General features: G+C 36.5%; 3 protein-coding genes and 1 long non-coding RNA gene across 4 annotated transcripts in view; 1 reads left to right on the top strand and 3 right to left on the bottom strand.

The window, feature by feature from the left end:
- Positions 1-3,967: 3,967 nt before the first annotated feature.
- Positions 3,968-6,974, bottom strand: LOC124379008. The gene is made up of 2 exons (XR_006924360.1): positions 6,702-6,974; positions 3,968-6,017 (listed from the first exon to the last, which is right to left on the bottom strand). It is a non-coding gene; the product is annotated as an uncharacterized LOC124379008 (long non-coding RNA).
- An 8-nt stretch (positions 6,975-6,982) lies between these two features.
- slc31a1 (solute carrier family 31 member 1) overlaps positions 6,983-23,680 on the bottom strand; it is a 31,428-nt gene continuing 14,730 nt past the window's right edge. The window contains exon 6 of the transcript XR_006924359.1: positions 6,983-6,999. The gene's annotated coding sequence lies outside the window, so the exon portion shown is untranslated. The remainder of the gene's footprint in view (positions 7,000-23,680) is intronic.
- rnf224 (ring finger protein 224) lies at positions 15,251-17,566 on the top strand. The gene is made up of 2 exons (XM_046839833.1): positions 15,251-15,460; positions 17,285-17,566. The coding sequence occupies exons 1-2, from the start codon at positions 15,251-15,253 to the stop codon at positions 17,564-17,566; spliced, it is 492 nt and encodes a 163-aa protein (XP_046695789.1).
- prpf4 (PRP4 pre-mRNA processing factor 4 homolog (yeast)) lies at positions 18,034-23,610 on the bottom strand. The gene is made up of 14 exons (XM_046838982.1): positions 23,438-23,610; positions 23,062-23,249; positions 22,078-22,264; positions 21,892-21,979; positions 21,731-21,810; positions 21,348-21,441; positions 21,166-21,260; positions 21,024-21,082; positions 20,814-20,937; positions 19,885-19,974; positions 19,676-19,798; positions 19,329-19,436; positions 19,066-19,184; positions 18,034-18,493 (listed from the first exon to the last, which is right to left on the bottom strand). Exons 2-14 carry the CDS (start codon positions 23,222-23,224, stop codon positions 18,300-18,302), a joined length of 1,524 nt encoding a protein of 507 aa, XP_046694938.1. The 5' UTR covers positions 23,225-23,249; positions 23,438-23,610; the 3' UTR covers positions 18,034-18,299.

Genomic DNA, 23,680 nt, shown 5'->3' with positions numbered 1-23,680 from the left:
CTATGCTGGTCACTAATGGACCGTCCTGTTTTTAGTTTACAGCACGTGATTATGATTATGGGGAGGTGGTAATTTAGAGGTTAAGGTATTGGGCTTTGTATCCAAAGGTCATGAGTTCAAATCCAAAGCCACATTAAGCTGCCACTCCTGGACCCCTGAGCAAAGCCCTTAACCCCATAGCTGCATAGTTGTATAAATTAGATAAATGTATTTGGCATCTGCCAAAATATCATAAATATAAATTGTAAATGGTGTCACTAGTAGCTCTGTAAATCCATATCCGTATAAATAGCCAGTTTTAAACACACACGGTTTCGTGTAAACATTTAAGCTAATGTTTGCACACTTGCATTTTCTGCTTAAATGAATTTTGGTTTACTGAAAGCCTGTGGCAGCAGAGTCTTAGAAGCTAGTAAACATTAAAATAAAAAAAATAAAAAAAATGGTTGTTTGGGCAGGGGCGAAAACCAAGAAACTGTACATGACGCCTGTTGGTTGAGACATTGACATAGACATTGTTCTGTTGCTCATCAGGTTGGTCACCTGTGGTGGACAGTAACGGAGTGTAATTCGTGTATCTTTTTCATGTATCTGTACTTTACTGAAGTAATTCCATTTGTGGAGACTTTAAACGTCGCTACATTTCAAAGTCGAATATTGTATTTTTTACTCAACATCATGTGGGTAGAACTTGTTTTGATTGGCACTTGGTGGTTTCTACGTAGCACCAACATACAGTTCAGCATCAGTTCAACAACTAGCAGAACATTTATAGAGGAATAAATGATGGAAGAATCTCCTGACTCGAACTCGCCACATCATGGCCTCGTTTGCACGATTCTTTTTAAATGATTAATATCATTCTATTAATAGATCAGTGTGCTGAGTCTTTTCTCTAAACTGAGTCCGTTAAGCAAAGAGTCTTGTGAGAAAAATTACTTTATAGGAACATTATATCTGTAATAAATCGTAGTACTTTGGATTGTTGAAGGCAAATACTTTTACTCAAGTAAAAGTTGAACGGGAGCACTTTTAATTTTCCTGGAGTTGTATTTTACAGAGTTTATCTCTACTTTAACTCAACTACAGGGTTTATGTACTGTTTCCACCACTGCTGATCACGGATTGTTTCTTTTCATATTTCCTTTCACATTTTTGGTGATCAAAATCATCCTGAGCGACTTCGAAAGGTGCTTTAAAAAAAATTTCCTGGTTCATTAGGACAGACTAAGAATACTATCAGTCTAAAAACTTAATTTGGAGAAAATGTAGTTAGAAAAGCTAATTTCTATAAATATATATATATATTTTCTTTGGTAATTAAAGTACTTCTGAAAGATATAGTTCTAGAAATTGTTTGAAGCTTTTAACGTGTGCCAGAACAGAGTAGATTTCTGAAGCATGGGTTTTTTTTATACCTGAGAGATGGTAGGACCAGTGCAGTTGAATTTGAGGAGCAGTGTGGGGGTAATATAGGTGCTTTGAGGTAGAGGGGTACTGGTCCATTTCTTTGCTTTGTAGGTGAGCATCAGGGGTCATCATAAATCATTACAGCTAAATGAAAAATGATTTCCACAACGTTCTGAAGTAAATCGTGCTATAAGTTCATGCTAGAAGATATGTTAATTCACTCGTGTCGATTGCTAGCTTGTGGGGAGCTGAACAAACCTCCGTAGGATGGGTCAGAGAAATATTTGAGCCAATCTTTTGATTTGTCACCGCATAAGTTTTACACAGAATTCAGAAAGTCTTTAAATGATATTGTAGGCTTGTGACTTGTTAGTGTATGCAAAGGGCAGTGGTCGCATCGCTGGAAATCACCAGCACTCGTCCAATACGGCTGATTTCCTTTTGGCTTTCAGCATCTTGTCGCTGCTGGTGTGAACACACCGTCAGACCCGAAATGCCTTTAATTGCTTCTTGAAGTCTGAATTTCCCCTACTAAACGTCCATTATTGAACTGATGAGGAAAAACTTGTCCAAGAAATGTTATCATCTCGGCTTGATTTGTTTATTACATGTATATGTTTAATATCTGTTTACTACTTGTTTATTACAGTGTTAGAGTGGCAGATTGACACAGTATTGCACTACTGTACTGCATGCCAATTTGTATGTAAAATACTTGAATAATAGAACTCTAACTCTGCATAGATTTTAAGTACAGTAGATAAAAATGTAAGAATACGTGCCGTTAGTAAACATTTTGGCAAATTCGTTTTTAAAAAAAAATGTTTGTGTTGTCTTTTTTATACTTCGAATGGTTTCTTTGAGAGAAAAAAAAATGCCATGGTTTATTGACCAGCTAAAGTTTTTAAATGTTGACAATTTATTTATTAATGTTATGTTAGTAATGTTAGTAATTTTAAAAAAATAATCAGGATTTATACTTATTTAATCGGCAAAAGCGTGAACCCGCATGTTCAATTACAGACTGGGTCTTAAAATAACAATTCTGTTTACCAAAGAAAAATACAGTCATCTGGAAAAGCATTAGTGTATTATTAGAAACTGGAACAAAAGGGGAAGAGGGTGCATATGAATTCGTACCGAGGTTCACATTGGGATTGTCGGTTGCTGGTTTCGGGAAAGGCAAAAGCAGGAAGTTCATCCTTACTGGAATCTTGGCCATTTCTATAGAATGTCCAAACTAATGCTGAGGTACAATATAATCAAATAAACCGGTGTGTGTGATGGGATTGTCTACTATATCAGTAAACAAGGAACTGGAATTTATGAGAGAATATGCAAAACAACTAGCAGATGTCTTTAATACTAGTAAAGTCTACACATTTGGAGAGGAAAGGTGTCTTGAGAAGCTCTTTATACACCATTAATGGCAATCTTGTGACCCTGATCCAGTGGGAAAATGTAATTAAATGACTAGTTCACCCTGATGGATGTTAAGTATGCTTTTAATGGCATTTATTAAATGCTTGGAGTATAATTTTTGTAGCATTTGTAGCCCTAATTGTTATAGTTACGCAGTGGCAGACAGTAATGAAGAAAATGTAATTCGTTACTGTATTCAAGTACTTTAATATTTCAAAGTCCAATTTCTCCAACATTAGAGCCATTATAAATCAAATTTTGGATACTTAAGTACATTTGAAGGCAAATAATTATGTGCTTTTACTTAAGTAAAAGTTTAAAGGGAGTAATATTTTTCCAAGCGTTTCTCCACTATAACTCAAGTACATCGTTTATGTACTTCATCCACCACTGCAGTTACGACAACATTTAATAGGAGTGGGGGAAAAATTCAACAATCTTAAACACTGAACCCAGTAATGTTTATAATTAACATTTCTGGGTGATGATTAGCATCATGTGGATGAGATCTCAAAGTGAAAATGTTAAGGTTTCAGTTACAGCATGAAACGCAAAGCTTTTTTCACAAAAATCTTTTGTTGGAAATTTACTGACTGATGAAAAGAGAAAGGGTGGCAGAATAAAATAATAAAGCCCTGGTGGAAATCTCACTAGCAAAAATAACCAAATGGCATTATACTAATCTAAATGTGAACCAATCAATAAAAGGATTTTACTTTACATATATCTTATACAATTGAAGATTGTAGGTTAATTGTAGGGATTTAAATGAGAACTGTAAAAAAGTCATTCAGGATGGTTTCGTCCTTGCTCCATGGTTAGTCTGTGGCGATGAACGCAGGATTCGCCGGGTCAGAATTTAAACCAGTCGGTTTAGTGTTCGTGCATTTCATTCCAGGAAACGCAGCCGCTCCCTCATCTGTTTCCAAACCGGTTCCACTGCTGCCAGTTTCCTTCAGGTTTTGATCTTTGTGTCTAGCGATGCTTGAGCTAAGCTTCTTCTCAATTTAGAAACATCTATATGACAACCTGTGTTGTTAGTAGAGCTTGAGCGCATTATAAAACATCAACGTCTAAACATCAGGTTGCTAGCAAGCGTAGCGTTATCCTCGAAGAACAAGACGAAGAAAAGCTCCTGGTTCAGCAGTTTCTACCTTTTAATACATCCATAGTTCATATAAAAAAAAATTCATTTCAGATTTAAGATATTAAAGATATTTAATTATGTATATCTAAATAACCCGAACAGCAAGAAAATGTTGGAGAACAAAGCTTTAAACATAACTAGCCTACTAATGTAAGAGGCTAATAATTAAATATAAGGACACTTGCCCATTCCACCAAAATTATAAACGCATTTACTACACACATTCTTCATTTGATAATTTTTTCAAGTCCATAGCTCTTCTTTTATTGCTTTCTTTTTCCCTGCAGGTCGAAAGCAGATATGCGTATATATATATATATATATATATATATATATATATATATATATATATATATATATATATGAATGATTCACAAGCAGTTGTAACTAGGTGTTGACATTAAAAACCACCCCTACTTCCAGAGCAACTCCCTGTGTACATCGTAAACATGGCCGGAATGGAAATACAGATGATGGTAGTGGCGTTAATTTACAAGAAATTAAATATATATATATATTTTGCTTTCACATAAACATAGTCCAAGGTTTCCTAGGATGTTCCTGCACCTGTCATCTCTTATTTCCTGTTTAAGTCATGAGGCAGAGTATTTGCCCTCTTTCTTCTTTGTCATGACACCTTCATAACCATTTCAGTGAGTTCTCAGGAGCACTAGTGCAAATGTTTTCTTTGCATTCTTTTCTAATTAAGTACAGTTCCATAATATCCACAACAGAGCAAAAAGTAGAATCTTTACATCGGAAATATGTACATGAATTTGATTGAGTCCATTACGATGTCACCTGAACTTGTTCTTCATTGGAAGAGATTTGACTTGAAGAAAACTTTTTGTACAAAAGGATTGATCATACATGGTGTCAGAAATTTGCTTACGTTAAAAAAGTGACTTGGAAATGTTCAGAATCCCCAATCCTAAATATTCAACATTCGGAACATTTTCATCGTTTGTATCCAAGTTAATTCCAAGTTTCCAGTTTAAAGTAGACATTCTCTGCATTGTTCACCAATTGAGGTTGTGATGTTTAAAGAACAGTGTGTATTCTGATCTTTATCCCTAACCAAATCTGCATTCGTATGCACCCTAGCATGCAGGTGAAACTGGGTGAAAAATGGTGCTATCCTGTAGGGCGTGGTTGACCTGAAACCTGGTCTCATTCCTCTACTAATACACAAAGAAGCATAGACCCAAAGATGAAGAAGAATGGTCTCAGAATTGAGCCCTGAGGGATCTCCGAGCACAAACCTGAATAGAGTAAGAAAGGATTTGAATTCCAACAACGCATGTAGTCAAGCTTGCTGAAACTGGCTGACTCAAAAATAAATGATTGTCGATATGCCATCATACTCATTTAGGACAGAGAAAAAGCATCAGGCCCATCGAGAAGTTCAAGACAACTTTTCGCTCAAATATACATCATATAATGTTAACACTGCTCCATTTGCAACTCAAAACCATTGTTTTAATATCCCAGTTTTTATCAAATATCCAGCGGTCACTTGGGAAGACGTACGTTTTGTTTGTCAGTAATTCAACTAGCAGCTTATAGAAGGCAATTCCTCTTTCAAATACAAATCAAAGTCCTCCAAAAGTTCTCACTTCTTCCTACGACAGCGGCAACAGCAAGCGTAGCACCGGCTCACCTGCTCCTCGTCCTCTTTGATGGTGTACCCTTTCAGGTTGCTGTCTTTAACCTGTCCGTAGACAGGAACGCCAGACGGAGCGTCCCCTCCTTGGGCTTTGAAACTGCCATACGGGTTTTGGGACATGTTCCCATTGTACGAACTCTCCAAAGTCATCGGGTTGATAATGATGGTGTTGGAGTCATCATACGAGCGCAGCTTGGCTCTGGGGATGCTGATGTCGCCGTAAGGGTTGTCCAACGTCAAATTCATGATTTTTAAATCACGTCAAGGAAGGCAATGCAATTTCTAATCAGGGTAAAGTTTCCCCACTTAGTAAGCCATAAGAGGTGACGGATTGGTTGATGATCTTTAAGAGGGTCCCGGGTGATTTGATATCTGTGGAAAAGAAATAGTAAAAGCATAATTAACCCTTATTAGTGTGTTATTGAATTTAAAGTAGGGCAAAACTTTGCACATCCCTAATCCAGAAGTATTAAATAACAAAAAATTCAAACATTGACATAAACGTATTGGAAAGAAATCGAAATGATATACGATTAAAAGTTTGTATCACCCTTTCTAAATGGAAGAAAAAAGTCTTCATCTGACAACCAGTTAATCTTTTATTAATAAAGTTAACTTTATTAAATCTCATTCCAAAATAAATCTCATATCAAAAGTGACATCTTACCGTAGTTTTTTTTTTTTTTTACTTTACATTTCTTTTTAATCTCTTTGAATTTCTCTTAAATTATGTTATTATTGTTATTATTTTGAACGGTTGTCTTATTGCCTGACCCACAATTCATCCAAATTGTTCTAATTCAAAAGCCATGCAAACTTTTGCACTCTAATAGCAATAACATGCGACTGCTCAGTGTTCCACGTATGGATAAACATCTCTTTCTTTTACTGTGTATATTCATTCCTCATAAACGTCCAAAATTTTTCTAGTTTATCTAAGTCCATTTCAAAAAGAACCATATTTACTTGCCAGTGATTTGCACACAGTCTGGAAAAAAACCAAAACTAAGTGCTGACCTCTAAAACAGCCCAATAATCAGAACAAAAAGTTCCTACCTGTGCAGACGTGTATTAGAGTAAAGAGTAATGGTGGTGAAGGTGTTTTCCAACTCCCTGAGCAGATGGTCTCACTGTAGGGTGAGCAGAATGCGAGCCTTTCCAGTTCCTGAAGCTTAATGCGACATACCTGAGAAGTCAGAGCTGTGTTGAGGTCGCTGTTTAAGTGAATATCAGCTTCTGCTTGGAAGAGTTTGTCTGTAACCCCACCCCTGGGTGTCCAAGCAAAGCAGCAGAGCTGTGTATGTATGTGTGTGTGAGAGAGAGAGAGAGAGAGAGAGAGAGAGAGAGAGAGAGAAAGATAAAGGGTGGGGTCAACTCAGGAATGTCTCTTCCGCCTTTTCCCAGATACAGGTGTATTTTTCATGACATGAATGCAATACCTATTATATAAGTATAGGAACAGGTGCTTCTGAAATAGTCAGGACTGCACAAACAGGACATAAAAACAGTAGATCTGAATATAGTGTCACACTAATGGGCTTCTACAATTCATGTAGAAGTTTGAAGAGATTTGCTGCAGGCTCAGAGAGATTTTTCTATTGTAATCTGAATAGAGTTATCTCAAATTTCTATTTGAACAAGGTGTATGTTTAACTACCTGCCTTGCAGCCGTATACGAAAAAAACATTCCATATGTAAAGCTTTTGTGTGTGTGTGTGAGAGTGAGTGTGTTTGCCTATGTTGCCACTGAAACTACCCCACCTACAAAACTTGACTTTTCCTCACGTCACACCTGTGGAATGTTTATTTGCAGGTAAAACAAATGCTGCAATGTGCTCTCGGAAAGTGATTGTGCCGAACTAAATGGTACTGGTTTCACTGAGGAAATGCACTTTGCACAGGTGCACATGATGTACCTTTCATCAGCTTTTTAAAGCTTACATTACTGGTACTTATGTACCACTTATATACCTTAAATCATTCATGATTTTAAGGTGTTGTTGCATACTGTTGTATTCATACTAAAGATCTGACTAAAAAATTTATCTAATCAACTTCTGTTGATACCATTGATTTCGGCGTGTTAAAAACATGAAAACGGTATAGTCAAAATGTCATATGGTACGTAATTGTCATTGTTCACGCTACGTCTTCTCTACTGTTTGTTCTGGATGGAATAAAGGGTAAGGCAAAGGCAAAGCCTCTGGTAAAATATCAACCCTATTCAAAAAAAAGAATGAGAGCTGAGGGGGTGTTCCCACGTCCACCATAGTGAATTGTGAAGAGAGGAATTGTGTTGTTGCAACAGTGTCTCCTGAAACAACTTCATGCAATCAATGTACACATACTGGTTGTTACACATTCCTGTTGGAAGACGACATTCCACAGTGCTGAGGGTAAACACAGCTCTCATTGATGATCACTGAAGGGTGTGCTAGTAACCTGAATTCAGTATTATGTCTATTTTTTAATTATGTAACCAGAAGTAATCGCTGTGTATCATTGTTTGATTTTGTATATCAGATTTTATATAATATCATAATTATATCATAAGATTGGTATGGGATTTTAATTTCACATTCATACCCAAATTATTGTTATAAGAACCTCAACTCTTCTTCGTAGATGTTCCACCAGATTTAGGAATGCATTTCAGGAGATTTGTTCTCATTCAGCCTCAAAGGTGTTAGTAAAGTCAGGTACTGATGTGAGTCAGCGTTCCAATTCATCCCAAAGGTGTTCAGTAGGGTTGAGGTCGAAGCTGTATAGCAGGCCACTCAAGATCTTCCACTCCAGCCCATGAAAGGTTTGTACACAGGGACATTGTCATGCTGGAACAGGTTTAGGCCTTCAAGTTCAAGTGAGAGTGGAAAATTGCAAAAAAATTAAACACCTGCTAGAATTGACCAGATTTGTGTGTATCACAAAAAGCAAAAGCTGAAAATATTGCTTGATTAAGCTTGTGAGTATGTGTGGTGCATAACCTAATGTATCGTAGTTAATACCATCCCTGTAGAGAAACATAGTGGTGGCAGCATTATTGCCTGAGGACACTTTGAAACTTCAAAATGTAACAGTGATCTGTAATAGGTTTTGTTCTGTTACTCTACAGTAGATTTGACTAAAGCGGTATCACTACACAGTAACACTCCTGTGCCTGATTCTTCATTAGTTCTACAGTCAGCTATTTAAGCAGATGGGGTCATAGCTGAGTGGTTAAGGCAGTGGACTTTGGCTCCAAAAGTTGTGAGTTCAAGTCCCAGCCAAACAAAGCTGCCACTCATGGTCCCCTGAACAAGGCCCGTAATCCCATAGCTGCTCATTTGTATTCATTTTTTATCTCATTTTTGTATACAAATTAGATAACTGTAAGTCTCTCTGCATAAGAGCATCTACCAAATGCCATAAATGTAAATGAGTAGATGAATTACTGGGTTGAACAATGCAGTCCTCAAGGTCTGGAGCCAATTAGATCCACTCACGATGAAGTGAAAGCCTTTAAGGATGACCCTAGGATGTCCTCCTTAGGGATCTCCACCAAGATCAGAACCAGCAGTGAGCTCCTGTGACAATGTCAGAATTGCCGTGAAAAATAAAACAAGTTTTAAAATCAGCATTTAACAGATAAAAGCAGGATAAAAATGTTTATTTGGCACCTCTGCAGAAAAGCCAGATTGGCTTATTCAAGCATTCTCTAGCATGTAACAAATAACCAGTTTCTAAATCACCTCACCGCATCTCATAACTCAGTCTAAAGGCATGTGTGGGCATCAGGAAACATTCCAACACATAGCTCAAGTAAAAACAAAACAAAAACACAATGTATTTCATTCTGAAAGCAATTCTCATAATTTGATATAAATATTTAACTATTAATATCTGAGGCTTGGAAATCACCTTGATCCTCACCAGGTTCAAGCAGTTTGTAAAGATTAATGAATAATTCTTTTAATCCGAAAATGGTTTCTATAAGGAAACTTTCTGATAAAGAACTTTGTAGTAGGATTCTACATAGAAACGTTTAAGGTTCCTACAGAAAAAGCAAACCAAAGGGGTTTTTAAGAGTTTATTAATTATAGTCACAAGCAGATTTTAAATCAGTAGATAAGCAGTAGACGCTTGAGTCATAAACGAGTTTCATTCTGTATGGAAGAAATTAAATAGAATTAAAAAATAAGGTGAGGTAAACCGGTACGAACGGCTTTGTTGGAAAGAGAACTGGCTTTATCTGATGCTTGCTGATTATCGCAGTATTGTACAGGGGCAGATGTTGGGCTCAGTGTGCATGCTGTGTGTTTTTGATAGAAAGACTTGAAAGAGCTGGAGGTGCTCTTTAAAGCAAAAAGGTTGTCATGGCAACGGCCAAACGAGCAAACACAAGAGGCAAAGGACAATGAAAGGTTAAGTGCTACAGCTCAGTGGTCACTGTTTGATGCGTGTGTGTGTGTGTGTGTGTGTGTGTGTGTGTGTGTGTGTGTGTGTGTGTGTGTGTGTGTGTGTGCTTGAGGAATAAATAGTTCACATAAAGTGATTTAACTTACAAATATTTCCGATAAGACCTAAACAATGTATCATGGAAACCAATCTGATCAACTAATTCTCACTGAAAGGCCAATGTCATTGTGTGGATTTAAGGAAACAATCAGTGACACAGTGAGTCACGTCGTGCTTTCTGAGGGAGGGATTATAATTTCAAATCATGTGGTCGTGCTCAGTCCTGATTGTGGCAGGCCAAGAAATATTTAAAATCCTCTTACTTGAATGAGACTAACGTACACCATCATTTCACGGTCGATAAAAATTAGGAAATGATTTTTACAAGAGCAGAATGAACGAAGGCACAAATACAAAATGCATTATGCAATTAAGTAATGAACTGTACCTGTTATGTGCTGTGTGTAAGGACATTAAGCAAACCTGGTGGATTCTGAAAATAATTCATAAGATTCCCATGTTTTATGGTCAATAGAATTTCAAATTGGGCTACATTCAGTGATTAGGATGTTTGTTCAATTGTATGAAATTAAAAAACGCTGATGAAAGGATATGTAGTAGCTAACAGGTTCTGCTGGGAATTTCCAATTTTTACATTACTTATAGGATGTAACTGACACATTTTTATTGTTTATTTCTATTGTAATTATCCTTAAATAAAGCATGTTATTTATTTAATCTTTCTTCAAATTTATTAAAATATTTACATGTATTATATTGCCAAATATAATCCAAATATAATATTATATAATCATTTAAAACTATATATATATATATATATATATATATATATATATATATATATATATATATATATATATATATATATATATATATATATATATATATATATATATATATATATATATATATATATATATATATATATATATATATTACACATTAATTTCTAATCAAATTTCTAACCAAGGGTTTATTCACAGGTTCAGTGGCCTACAGCGCTCTCTGCTTCCATCGAGTGGTTGAAAATGGAATTGCATATAAAAACATAGAAAATTGATTTAAAGCGTATTTAATTAATAATTGTAGTAACCACTGCCATAACGTGGCATTAGCGAAACATTTTTATATTGAAAGAATTCCTATAAAAGATTTATTTAATTGTTATGAGGTAATAATAAATATTTATAACCTACAGTATGTATAACTGGGCGATCATGCCCCACAGCCCCGCCCCTTAATTACGTCACCATTTAGGACGCCATTTTGGACAGGGATGTTTAATCCAACATGGTGGGAGAATGTGATGAAATTGGGGTGCTATTAGTATTTTACAATATGTATGTAAAATAAGGATAAAGGACATGTTTAATATAATCACACAACGGCGTATGTGCATGTACAATATATATTTTACCCCAAGTAGCAATATAATTATTAAAATACTTAATGAAAAAGTATGTTAATGTGTAAGTCTATTTAACATCTCACGCTTAAAACATTGGCGAATCGTTTAGATTATTTAAAAAAAAAGTGTCATTCTTTTCATTTCTTTTTGTAATGATTTTGTGACCAAAAATAAAGAAGAAAATGTGAAAAAGTTCTTGATGTGGTCAGGCATTTACGCATGTCAGTTATCTTTACATATATACACATATCCTTACTATTTTCTGAATTAGAAAATGTAATGCTAAAGAAATTACTATTATTATTGATTGCAATTATTAAATAAGTTACTCATTTATGAGCAAAATGCAGCTTGTCCGAAAAGAAACCTTAAAAAATATTCCCAGTGTTGGGAAGTAAATGTAATTCGTTACTGTACTTAAGTAGCTTTTAGTATTTGTATTTTACTGATGTGTTTCCGTTTACGGAGGAAGAAACCTTGAGAGGAACCAGACTCAAAAAGACAACCCATCCTCATTTGGGTGACATCAAGAGTTTGATCATAAATCTTTCAACAATACAGAACACCGGAGAGAGAGAACTAACATGAGCACTGGAGTATAAGATTATAAGTAATGTTCTTTCTACAGTCTTATACAGTCTATATGGTTATAAAACTAGGAGCTACCGAGCAACTCATAAAATAGCTCAACATTTGTGATCATCACAGATCCAACACCAGCTAGTAGCTCGAACATACAGTTCAGCGTCAGTTCAACAGCAAGCAGAACATTTTGAGAGAAATAAATGATCGAAATTGAAACTCCAGACTCGAAATCGCTACATCACGATTTGGGCTCATAATAATTGTAATAGAAATCAATTAGTGTTTGACTCATTAATATCATTCTATTAATAGATCTGTGTGTTGAGAGAAACATTAATCTTTTCACATAAACTGAGTTGAATAAGCAGAGTCATGTGACAAAAAATTATAAATAGGAACATTATACCCATAATAAATTATAGTACTTTGAAAACTTAAGTACTTTTGAAGGCAAAAACTTCAGTAGTTTTACTCAAGTGAAAGTTTAAAGGGACACTTTTCATATTTCAGTCATATTTTCCTGAGTAAATCTCTTCGTTTCATCCACCACTGAAAATGCCTGAGATTTTATCTTTATTATGGTTCAAAAGAAGGATTGTTGATGAATTGATTATTTCCAGAGAAATCAAATTATGCAAGCAGACTAAAACAAAACCAACAGCATTTTGCCATCAACCTTTTGGAGGCAGTTATAGGCAAAGTGTGCTTTCATTGTAAGAGATGTAGACTTTAAAGGAACTAGGGCTCAGTCACCATTTCTTCAGACTGAAACACGGCCCATAGGCCACAGCCAATGAAGGTCAAGTTTCCAAGGCCTTTATTGTGGTGCTTGTAAGGTGATAGACCTTCAGGCTTACATTTTCCTTCCTGACCAAACTGATCTCTGGTCAGGTATCTATACAGGTGTTTTAGTCTAAGTTTTAGAATCATGGCTGATCCTGGAACAGAGCAGCTTACAGAGAGAACAGCATTTGCAGCCTCATTGCTGTAACATGAGCTGGCTTTTCACCTACTTTAGAAAGCTGATACATAAGCCACCAGACATGTGTTTCTCTCCTGCCAGCTGATATTGGATCGGGTTTTATGAGTCTTCTCCTAACCATGGTGATTACAAGCACAGTAGTGGATTTGGTTAAGTTCCAGTATTAATATTAAATCGAGGGTGGCCATGATGTAGCGCATGGAAATAAATAAAAAATGGAACAAAGCTTTACTATACTTTCCAACAAAACAATAACAGACTCAAATCTGTGTTTGTGTGTATATGAGTGTGTACGCGCTCATGTGTGTAAGGTGTAGGTGCACAATGACAGATGGGCTTTAAATATTAAACAGTAAGGAAGCACACGGTTTGTCCTCTGTGCTAAAGACTCCAAAGTGGTTCGAACAGACAACAACGACAAAGCCAGACTTAATAGTAGTGGCTTCAGGGAGGGCGTTTGTAAGCCATTGTATGAATGCAGATGATCGATCTTCAGCTGGAAAAAAAAAACGACACAATGAGGATTAATGAGGAAAGCAAGACAAGACGGTCGATAGTGGAAGCTAAAGTTGTGTCCATGCTGACGGCTCTGTGACATTAGAACCCAAAACAGTCTTTAAATCCTGATTGGTAAGACCAGACCCTATTCTAATGTTATTTTTAAATTAATTTCATTAATATCATGCATTGAGAAGCAATGAATAATCATTTTTTTATGAGGTTCTATAATGAATAACATAATACATAGTAATTCATAATACAGAAGAAGACAATGTAATTATCATCATGGTTCTTTATTAACAACAAGCCTGACTGCATATAAAGGTTATATAGTGTTTTATTTTTAATGCATCAGTGAAATGCAATTGTGCATTGAACTATCGATATGTTAATGGATATTTTTTTATTGAAACTTGAAAACTTGAAAATTGTTTTGGTCAAATGAGACAAAATATCAATCACTCAAAATTTGATGGCTAGTCAAAACATTTTGGCCAGGCACAATTTAAAATAGATACAAAAATAGTTTTACAGAATAATAGGGGGAAGAAATGCACAATCGAAAATAGAATAGAACCAAAATAGCAGAATATAATAGGACAAAAAAGAAGAAAAAAAGAAGAAAAGAAGAAAAATATACATATGTGTGTGTGTGTGTGTGTGTGTGGGATATATATATATATATATATATATATATATATATATATATATATATATATATATATATATATATATATATGTATGTATGTACGTATGCATATTAAATATATACAAACCATATAAAGACTTGGGGGGTCACAGTGGTCTGTCTAAAAATCATTGTATGCTTTAATAGGCAAATCTGAATAAAAAAAAACAATAATAATTAAGGTTTTTTTATTAGAATGTAAAGAATGTAAAGCAGAAAACTGTAATTATTTTTGTAACTCTACTGTATGTTTAATCAAAATTAAACACATTTAATTCTGTTTCTTTTATTTATACTGTTTTGGTGGATTTTTTAGATGACACCCAATTAGTCCATTTCAACAGACTGTCATACAACCATTGTGAAATTTGTTTTACTTGTACAATACTTGTAGAAACCCTTAAAATACAAAAAACTAGATACACACATAGATTTGTATGGACAAAGTTATAGCAGCTTATTAGAAGTTTTATCTGATAATAGAAAGTACAGTAAAGTAGGAAAATCAATAACTTATCAATAACAGGACAATGAAATTTCGATAGTGTTGGTGTTCCATTATATGAGCTGTCTTAGAGTATTTTGTTTTATATATTGCAAGTTCAAGGATGACAACAGACCTGCTACACTGGCTGGCTATTCTATGAGGTAAACCATATTGTACCATATTGTAAGAGTGTAATTAGTTAGTTGCCATAAACAGTGTGTGTGGTGAACTGAAGGTTCTGATAGGCAGATCAATTTAAACTAAATTTTATTTATAAAGCACATTTAAAACCGAAGAAGTTGCCCCAAAATTATTGTAAATCAAAAAATATTAATTGTAATCCATGGCATATAATACAACTAAAAATGGTGTTTTTTCCAACATGCTTTTACCTGCTACATAAAATTCAAATGACCATGAAGAAGCAGGAGATCTTATTCTTTGTAAGTCTGTCTGAATGGACTTCCTATCATGAACAACAAGCTATTCCTTCAGCAGGATGATGGAGGACGTGATCGCCGTGTCGGAGGCTCCAGCTGAGGATGATGAAGTGGCAGCTGCCCAATCCTCAAGAGACAGCCGAAAGCTTGACTGCATCATCTGTTACAGTGCTTACAACCTGGTAGAGAGGCTTCCACGGAAGCTTTACTGCGGCCATACTTTCTGCCAGGACTGCCTGAGACGACTAGATACAGTCATTAATGAGCAGGTTGGGATCAACAAATGTTGTGTTATTGCTCTGCTTTGAGAAATTGATTAGAGAAACCAGCAAGGTTTTGGGTGAACAGTAAAAAAAATAAAGTGGAAAGATGAATAATACTATGGCAAAAATCTTTTAGTGGTTCTGATAGTAATTCTGGTTGCAAGGTTTATATTAGTGTTAGCAGAGTTGGGCAAAGATACATAATTAATGTATTTTAAAACTGTGTGTATCTGAATAAACTATTAAAATTACTTTTACAAGGGAGAATAAAATGTCTTCACAAAACTTTCATCAATTGCTTTATTTGATAGTTGATTAAGTAAACAATGTTTGATAGCAACAGCTTTTTCTGGACGAGTCGCTCAATAACCAGTTAACAGATCAACTATCAAGATCAAGTTTTAAAGTAACTAACAATTTAATGATTAACCGTTTGTGAAAGACTTATAATTGTATCCTAATTTAGTAACTTGGTGTTTGGTAACGAAGAGCTACTTTGCATCAGCAACACCGACTCAATGACAAACAAGTCATTCATAAGAAAACAACTGACGTTCATGGCTAGTTTCTAACTTATTATTCATTTGATTGTTAATCATAAATGTAATAATATATTATGTGTCAGTGATGTGCAAAATCATTATCCCATTAAACAGCAACTTCAATTAGGGAACAGTATTCAGCAATCAAATATTTATTAATTAATCATTGGACTCCTATTTAAAAGCTGGCAGCCTGCAGGTTTCTTACCATCACCACCTTCTTCCATACGGATAAATTTTCTGTTCTGATCTTAAGTCTGGATGAAATACTGAGTAGGCAGCGATCACAGGCCACATTTTCTGTAGACTTCTTAGAAAGAATATCTTACATAGATATCATGTAGACTTCTTACAAAGTATTTTACAGTATTTTGAAACTACAAAAAAGATCTTTCTCCAAACTGTTTTGACAAAAGTCGAGGCACATAGGATTTCTGTGGATATGGTAGCATTAAATCTTCCCTTCACTTAAACCAGAAGACCCAAATCTGTAGGGTGGCATGGAAGATCTCCTGCTATAGAGCTCTGCCCTCAAGCTTACTGAAAAACCTTTGGGATGAATGTGAACGCTGACTGCATCCCAGGCCTCCTCACCTCACCTACATCAGAGCCTGACTTTGCTGATACACTTAGAGCTGAATGAGCTCCACAAACACAAAATCTAGTGGAACATCTTCCTAGAAGAGTGGTGGTTATTATATCAGTGTGGAATGGGATGTTTAAAAAACAAATACGAACCTTATGATTAGGTGTCCACAATGAAAAAGGTCCTTTGAGAAGGAAAAGTCTTCAGGACAAAAGATTTTGCCTTTTTGGACAAGCGACTTTTCCTTATTAAATTCCGAAAAGAGCGATAAAGAGAGAGCAGTTTGTAGCTGCTATAATGTAAGTGATTACAGGAAGTAACTCGTTTTCGTGGATATTGAACAACAATAAATTGTAGGAATGTAATGATGTGTTGCTTAGGTGTATTATTTAGTTTATTAAAACTATGCACACATTTAATTTCTTGTTGTAAAGCAATATTTTGTCCTGTTCTTTATTTAATTAAAAGAATATCAGTAGCAAACCAGGAACCACTCTCAGTGCAAAATAATAAAGAAGTCTAGTCACACCACTGCCTACAAGAGGTGGATTTGCATCATGTCATTCCTTACTTAAGCTCAAACTGTAGACATTTGAAAGTGTAAATTACACTGTACTTAAAGGAAATAATCAAATCTGATGCTTTTTGGCTCATTATCAACATCTCAAGCCTAATTTCTGACTCGTTTTTCCCCCTGTCCAGTTGTGGATCCCTTGTCCTCAGTGTCGTCAGAACACTCCTGTACCCCGAGGAGGCGCCGTTGGCCTGGACCTGGACCTGGCTGCTTTTTTGGGGGTCAAAGCTGAGGTGGAGAACCAGCGAAGCAGCCCACAGAAACCCCCTCTGGAGACCAAATTGTCGTTTGTTAAGCAGCCAATCACAGATCAGCCTCTGTCTGCTTGGCCCAACATGGCGCTGAACGAGCCTCGTTTCCAAATGAGCCCCTGCTGTAGACACTGCCGCTTCTGCTGCTGGTGGTGTTAGAACAAGAACATCCTGTATGTGCACGATGCAGATCTTTGAGAAAAAAAAACCTTGAGAAAGAACCTTTCTAAATGGAAGCTTGGTTCATCATCACTGAAACATCTTGAATAGCATATAGTGGTTGGGAAAACTCAAAAAATGGACAAAAGGTCACATCAGACTGGATTTACTGCTACCACTGTTTTTGAAAATGTACAATGTAGCTAAAGAAATATTTAATGTATTCATCCGATTATACTGTAATGTCACAAAGAAGTATTTATTTTTCAAATACTCATTTCCAATACTGGGCCAGACTCTCAAAAAAAAATCTGCAAGGGAACAGGAAAGTTAAATGCAGTTTCAGTCCTTTACAGAGCAATGAACAATCCAGTGAGCAGTTTTGAGCCGTAAGATGTGCTCTATCGTGTGTGGCATCAGATAACTGGAACTCAAGACCTCCACAAAGACGAGACAGGACAAGTAACTGCATTAATGTTTTTAATAAAAACAAAAAGGTCAATGGAGAGACATAAAAAGCTGAATAAAGCTTGCAAAATACGTTCAAAGATGTCTGAAATAGCATCTATGCTGTTGGGTACAAAAAAAACAAAAATAAGAGAGAAATAAACAAAAAACAAAAAAATCTGGGACTCAAACATAATCAGATGATAAAGATTCAGATTTGACTGGAATGATGTTCTTTTTCCAAAATCAAGATTATGAACTACACAAACAGACCACGCGATCATATTCAATCAGCCACCCATAGTTTGAAGGTGCGATCATATGAGCAGGTTGCAATGAGCTGTCCATCAGGAGACAGGTCCAGTCCCATCACTTTCCCTTCATGTCCTGCCAAGGTCTTCAGAGGAGACCATCCAGGGTGAGTCCACACCTTTGCCATGCTGTCATAAGCACCCGTTAGCAAGTAATGACCGTCTGTAGCTGGAAAACAAAGCGGGGGGGAGAGTATAAACAGAAAGACTCGAAAGCGATGCCTCCACTGCCAACAAATATCCTTCATAGTGATGCTGAACTATTACAGATATTAAACCCAAGTTCCAAAATCTAATCAAACATCTCCTGGTTACAATGATGACTTCATATAAACTCTATATCCATTGAACCGTTCATTTACATCATGTGACAGATTTGCGCACAAACTCTCAGACAACATATTGATGTGTTTGATATTATAGCCAGCAATTCCTGAGAATCCAAAAGGACCCCATTTGCCTGATTGTGCCCCAATATATATTACATCATACACTTATAAAGCCTTGAATCTGATTAGTTAAAAAGTTCAATACACTTTTATTTGTGAAACAATTTGAAAAATGGACATTGTCCCAAAGCAAAATGTAATCAATTGTGAATATAAATTTTAGCATCATACATCAGTCCCTAAACATGTACCCCCATGTTGGTGATGGCGGCAAGGAAAAAAAGACCCCGAGATGGTACGAGGAAGAAACCTTTTAAAAAATTGGACTCAAAAGGAAAGTCCAGACACTTACGCTGAAACTTGACAGAGGACACCAGGTTCTGGTGAGCGGGGATGGTGTAAATGCACTTCCGTTTCCGCAGGTCCCACACTTTACATGTGTTGTCGCCACTCCCTGTAGCCACGTGAAAGCTGCACCGCGCACACACACACACACACACACACACACACACACACACACACACACACACACACACACACACACACACACACGTCATTCTTTTGGATCCCGAACAGAATTCTGTACCAATTTTCGTTTATTTTTTATTTTTTTACCCATTCGGGGAGAAGTCGATTGCGTAGACCTCTCGGAAGTGACCTTCCAGGAACATGACACAGCGACCGGTCCTCAGGTCCCATATGCGACCAAACGAATCCAGACCGCTGGAAGTGAAGAGATTAGAGAGATGAGAAATTGATATTTGTGTATAGCTATTTCTAAACATAATTCTGAACTCTAGCAGAAGAAGCCAGGCTACATGTTGGTGTAATTATTATACTGTAAATAATGACATATCAATTAAAAACCATGTGTTTTTCTTTCCTTTTTTCTATTAGTGTACTTGAATATTTGTCAGTTAAGCATTAACATCAGTGCTCAATACCATAAAAAAAAATCTCACCCAGTTCCTGCTAAGGAGCCATCGGGATGGAAATGCAAGTCATGAACACCTTTACTATGGCCTTCCTGGTGAAGAATCTCCTCCTGGACCTCCAGATCCCACAGACGCCACGAGTTATCATAGCTAAAAGTGGTGGGACTGGGATTAGCAACACTACGTAACTTTGTGTAGCCATAAAATGGACACTTTATAGTTAAGGAGTTTCTTACCATGTTGTGCCCAGAAAGCGACCAGAAGGATGCCACGTTACACGAGCCACCCGCATGAAGTGACCCTCGATGTCTGCAACGGGCTCATCACTGCAGAGATACGAGTTAATAAAACCTTTACTGAAGATGCAGTTAGGACTGTGTGTGTGGTGATCTGGGGAAACCTATCGGGCATAACGTTATGACCACCGACAGGTGAAGTGAAGAACACTGATATATTTATTAGGTAGCAAGTGAACATTTTGTCCTCAAAGTTGAGTGTTAGTAGCAGGAGAAATGGGAAAGTGTAAGGATGTGAGTGAGTTTGACGAGGGCCAAATTGTGGCGTCTAGACGACTGGGTCAGGGCTTCTCCAAAACTGCAGCTCTTGTGGGATATTCCTGATCTGCAGTGGTCAGTATCTATTAAAAGTGGTACGAGGAAGGAACAGTGGTGAACCGGTGACATGGTCGTGGGCGGCTGAGGCTCATTGATGCATGTGGGGAGCAAAGGCTGATCCGTGTGGTCCGATCCAACAGACGAACTTCTGTAGCTCAAATTGCTGAAGAAGTTCATGCTGTTGATGCTCAAAGGTTTAAGCAGCAAAAGGGGTATAAACACTATATTAGGCAAGTGGTCATAATGTTATGCCTGATCAGTGGCTATATATATATATATATATATATATATATATATATATATATATATATATATATATATTTGACATTTTATATATTTTAACATATATCTTTTTACAACAAGTTTAATTATACGTCTAAATATCCTATATTATCAAATGTATTGGGACACTGGAATTCTCCAGCCATAAGTGTTTTTTTTCCAAACTGTTACCACAACGTTGGAGACGATTATATAGGACACCTTTAGATGCGGTAGCGTTTAATTTTCCCCTTCATTTGAACTAGGAGACCCAAATCACACACACAAACCTGTTTAAACTCCACAGCTTAACAGATCCGTCTGCGGCACAGGAGGCCATGTTGACGTCTGACTCGTCCAGAGTGAGCGTGGCTTGTGGGTGAAAGCAGACTGCTCCAACATTGGTATTATGACCTGAATTTAAAATGAATTCAGAAAATTACTCATGGGATATTTTAAAATAAAAAATTGTTGGTGCAATTAAAGGACTACTTACTTACCTCTTAATGTGCGGACGAGGCTGCAGTCTGGAATGTTCCAGAGTTTGCACAGGCCACTCCTAATTCACACACAGTACAGTTATTCAATAAGAAAATGACGCCAGTTAAGGTGCAAAAAAAACTCACAACTTGCCAAACTCACCATGATGCGGTGACTAATAGTTTGGAGTTCGGGCTGAACTGGCAGTAGGATATCGGACGATCGTCTCCGATCTGACTGCAGAAGTTATTCAGGTTCTGATGGGAAATGTAAACAATTAAAATAAAGTAAATTAAAATACAGGGAATGTGCTGCTTTTCTTGAGAATGGAGATATCAGCTCACCCTGAGTGTCTTGTGAAGCTCTTGCTGTCGTACAGTGCGTGTAGATTCAGGAATCTCTCTCAAAGCGTGAGCAGCGTTCAGCCTCTCCGCAGCCCTGAAAGAAATCCTCAGAATTAGACCCAGTTCAAGATATTGAGATAAGATATTACATACGCAAAAAATGGTTCTAAAGATCCAGACTTCATATGAATGAGTATAATACTGCGTTCAATTGTTTTTAAAAAAAAAGAAAAAAAATTAACCACAGTTGAGACAACATTCACATTAAGCTAGTTTGACTTTTAACCTTTTTTTTAAATTTATATTTAAAATTTGAAACAAGAAAAAACACAAACACAATACATGGCATTCTTTGCATTTTTACTGGAAAAAGCTGTTCTTACTTGGGCAGTGAGTATTTGGCCAGCCAGATACGTGCCTCCTTCAGGGTGATGGGACCCTCATGGTACCACGTCTGCTGAGACTGAACAAGAAACAGCGCTAAACTTTGTCAGCCTGAGAATTAATATTAACCATAAACCAAATAAGAAGCGAGAATACATACGTCTTCTTTGGCCCGCTTCGCTTTCTCTTCATCCTTTTTCGATTTCTTTAGAGCATCCGGACCCACAACGGACAAAATATTCCTCAATCTGTAAAAAAAAAGGCACGTGTTCGTTCATAAATGGATTAATGGTTAATGGATACAAACGTCGTTAAAGCCAAAGATACAAAAAGAACAAGACCACACCTCTCACGCCTTTCAGCAGGGCCCTCGCCGAACAGCGTGATCGGCTCTCCGAGGGCACGCAGGCATGCTTTGACTTCGGTATCGTCAGTAGAGACTGTGATTTGTCTTGCTCTTTTTCTGCGCTCGAACTCAGCCAGTACCTCAGCCTGACGCTCGCTCACACGCTCCTCCATCTCCATGGACTCCCCTGAAAATGTTCACAGAAAGACATTCGAAAAAAGTTTCGAGAAATAAATAATGGTCAAAAGTCTTATTAGATGTTATTAAGCTTACATGAGGAGGCGGGATGTTGACACGGCATGTTATTAAAACACATCAGATGGCACTGATATAATCATATACTTTTATTCTCTCTTTTTATTAATATTACAATTTGCTGGTGCACCTGTACAGTTCCTTATGTATGTATGTTCCCACCTGTCCCAAAAAACTGTTACCTTGTTAAAGCACCTTCACGTGCATTTCTCAGATTCCCACCTGACTGCACTGCAGTAAACAGTGTATCATGTTTTTATTTATTCTATTTAAATAATAAATGTACTCTCTTTCTCATTGTAATCCTTTAATTTAACCTCATTAGATTACACCATTACAGTCCCCCTTTGGGATTAATAAAGTTTTCATTCATCTATTATTTGATCCACCCACCCATCTGTCTGTCTGTCTGTCTGTCTATCTATCTACCCAGCCAAACAACTAACTAACTAACTATCTATCTATCTATCTATCTATCTATCTATCTATCTATCTATCTATCTACCTATCTATCTATCTATCTATCTATCTATCTATCCTTTGATCCATTCACCAATCGATCTACCATCTAACCATATATGTATCCATTCATCCACATTTTAATTGATTATCTCCATAATCTCTGAAATGTATTCAAGAAACTGAGATCCTGGTAATCTGCAAAAGTTATCCCATCCAAATAAAGACCTCAACTAGAGAAGCTGTCATTCCATTCAGTGGAACACTTACCACTGGAGATGTTAATATTCCCAGCCTCAATTGCGGCCTTAATCGCATCCTTCCCAGATAAACCGGCTCCATCACGGGCAAGACGCTCCTTCTCTTTTTCCTCAATACTTCCATAGTAGATTCGAGTCTTTTTCACCAAAGGGGCTTCGTCTTCATCCGACATCTTTCAAACGGCACAGTTGCTTTTACTAAGTCAAAAGAAAACGAACGTGAAGCAACACAATCAGTTTGTTTTTAAAGCAATGTTTTTCAAGTAGAAATTGGGAGAGTTATTAAAATATAAATAGAAGAGTTCTTTCATTTCTTTTGAGGCTCGTGCATCAAAAACAAACACTGAAAAATGTATGAAAAAAAAGTACAAATAATTATCACTCACCGGCAAACGGAAGTAGCTAAAAGGAGGACTAACTGATCTATATATCTAATACAAATAAATTTTCATTACTGGTGGACGTATTTTGAAAGAATATTTTTAGTGAGATAACTATAAGTGCACGACGAAAACCGCCGCCATTTTTTGTGTCGCGAAGAAAAGATGTCATAAACGTTTCCGTCGCAGCGATGACGTTTTTATTTCGCGCTGTTACATTTAACTTGTATAACATTAAAAAAATAACAA

Source organism: Silurus meridionalis, chromosome 25 (assembly GCF_014805685.1).
Source record: "Silurus meridionalis isolate SWU-2019-XX chromosome 25, ASM1480568v1, whole genome shotgun sequence".
NCBI classification, from domain to species: domain Eukaryota; kingdom Metazoa; phylum Chordata; class Actinopteri; order Siluriformes; family Siluridae; genus Silurus; species Silurus meridionalis.
Note: the sequence above shows the minus strand (reverse complement) of the source record. Positions and strands in the feature narration are given on the sequence as shown.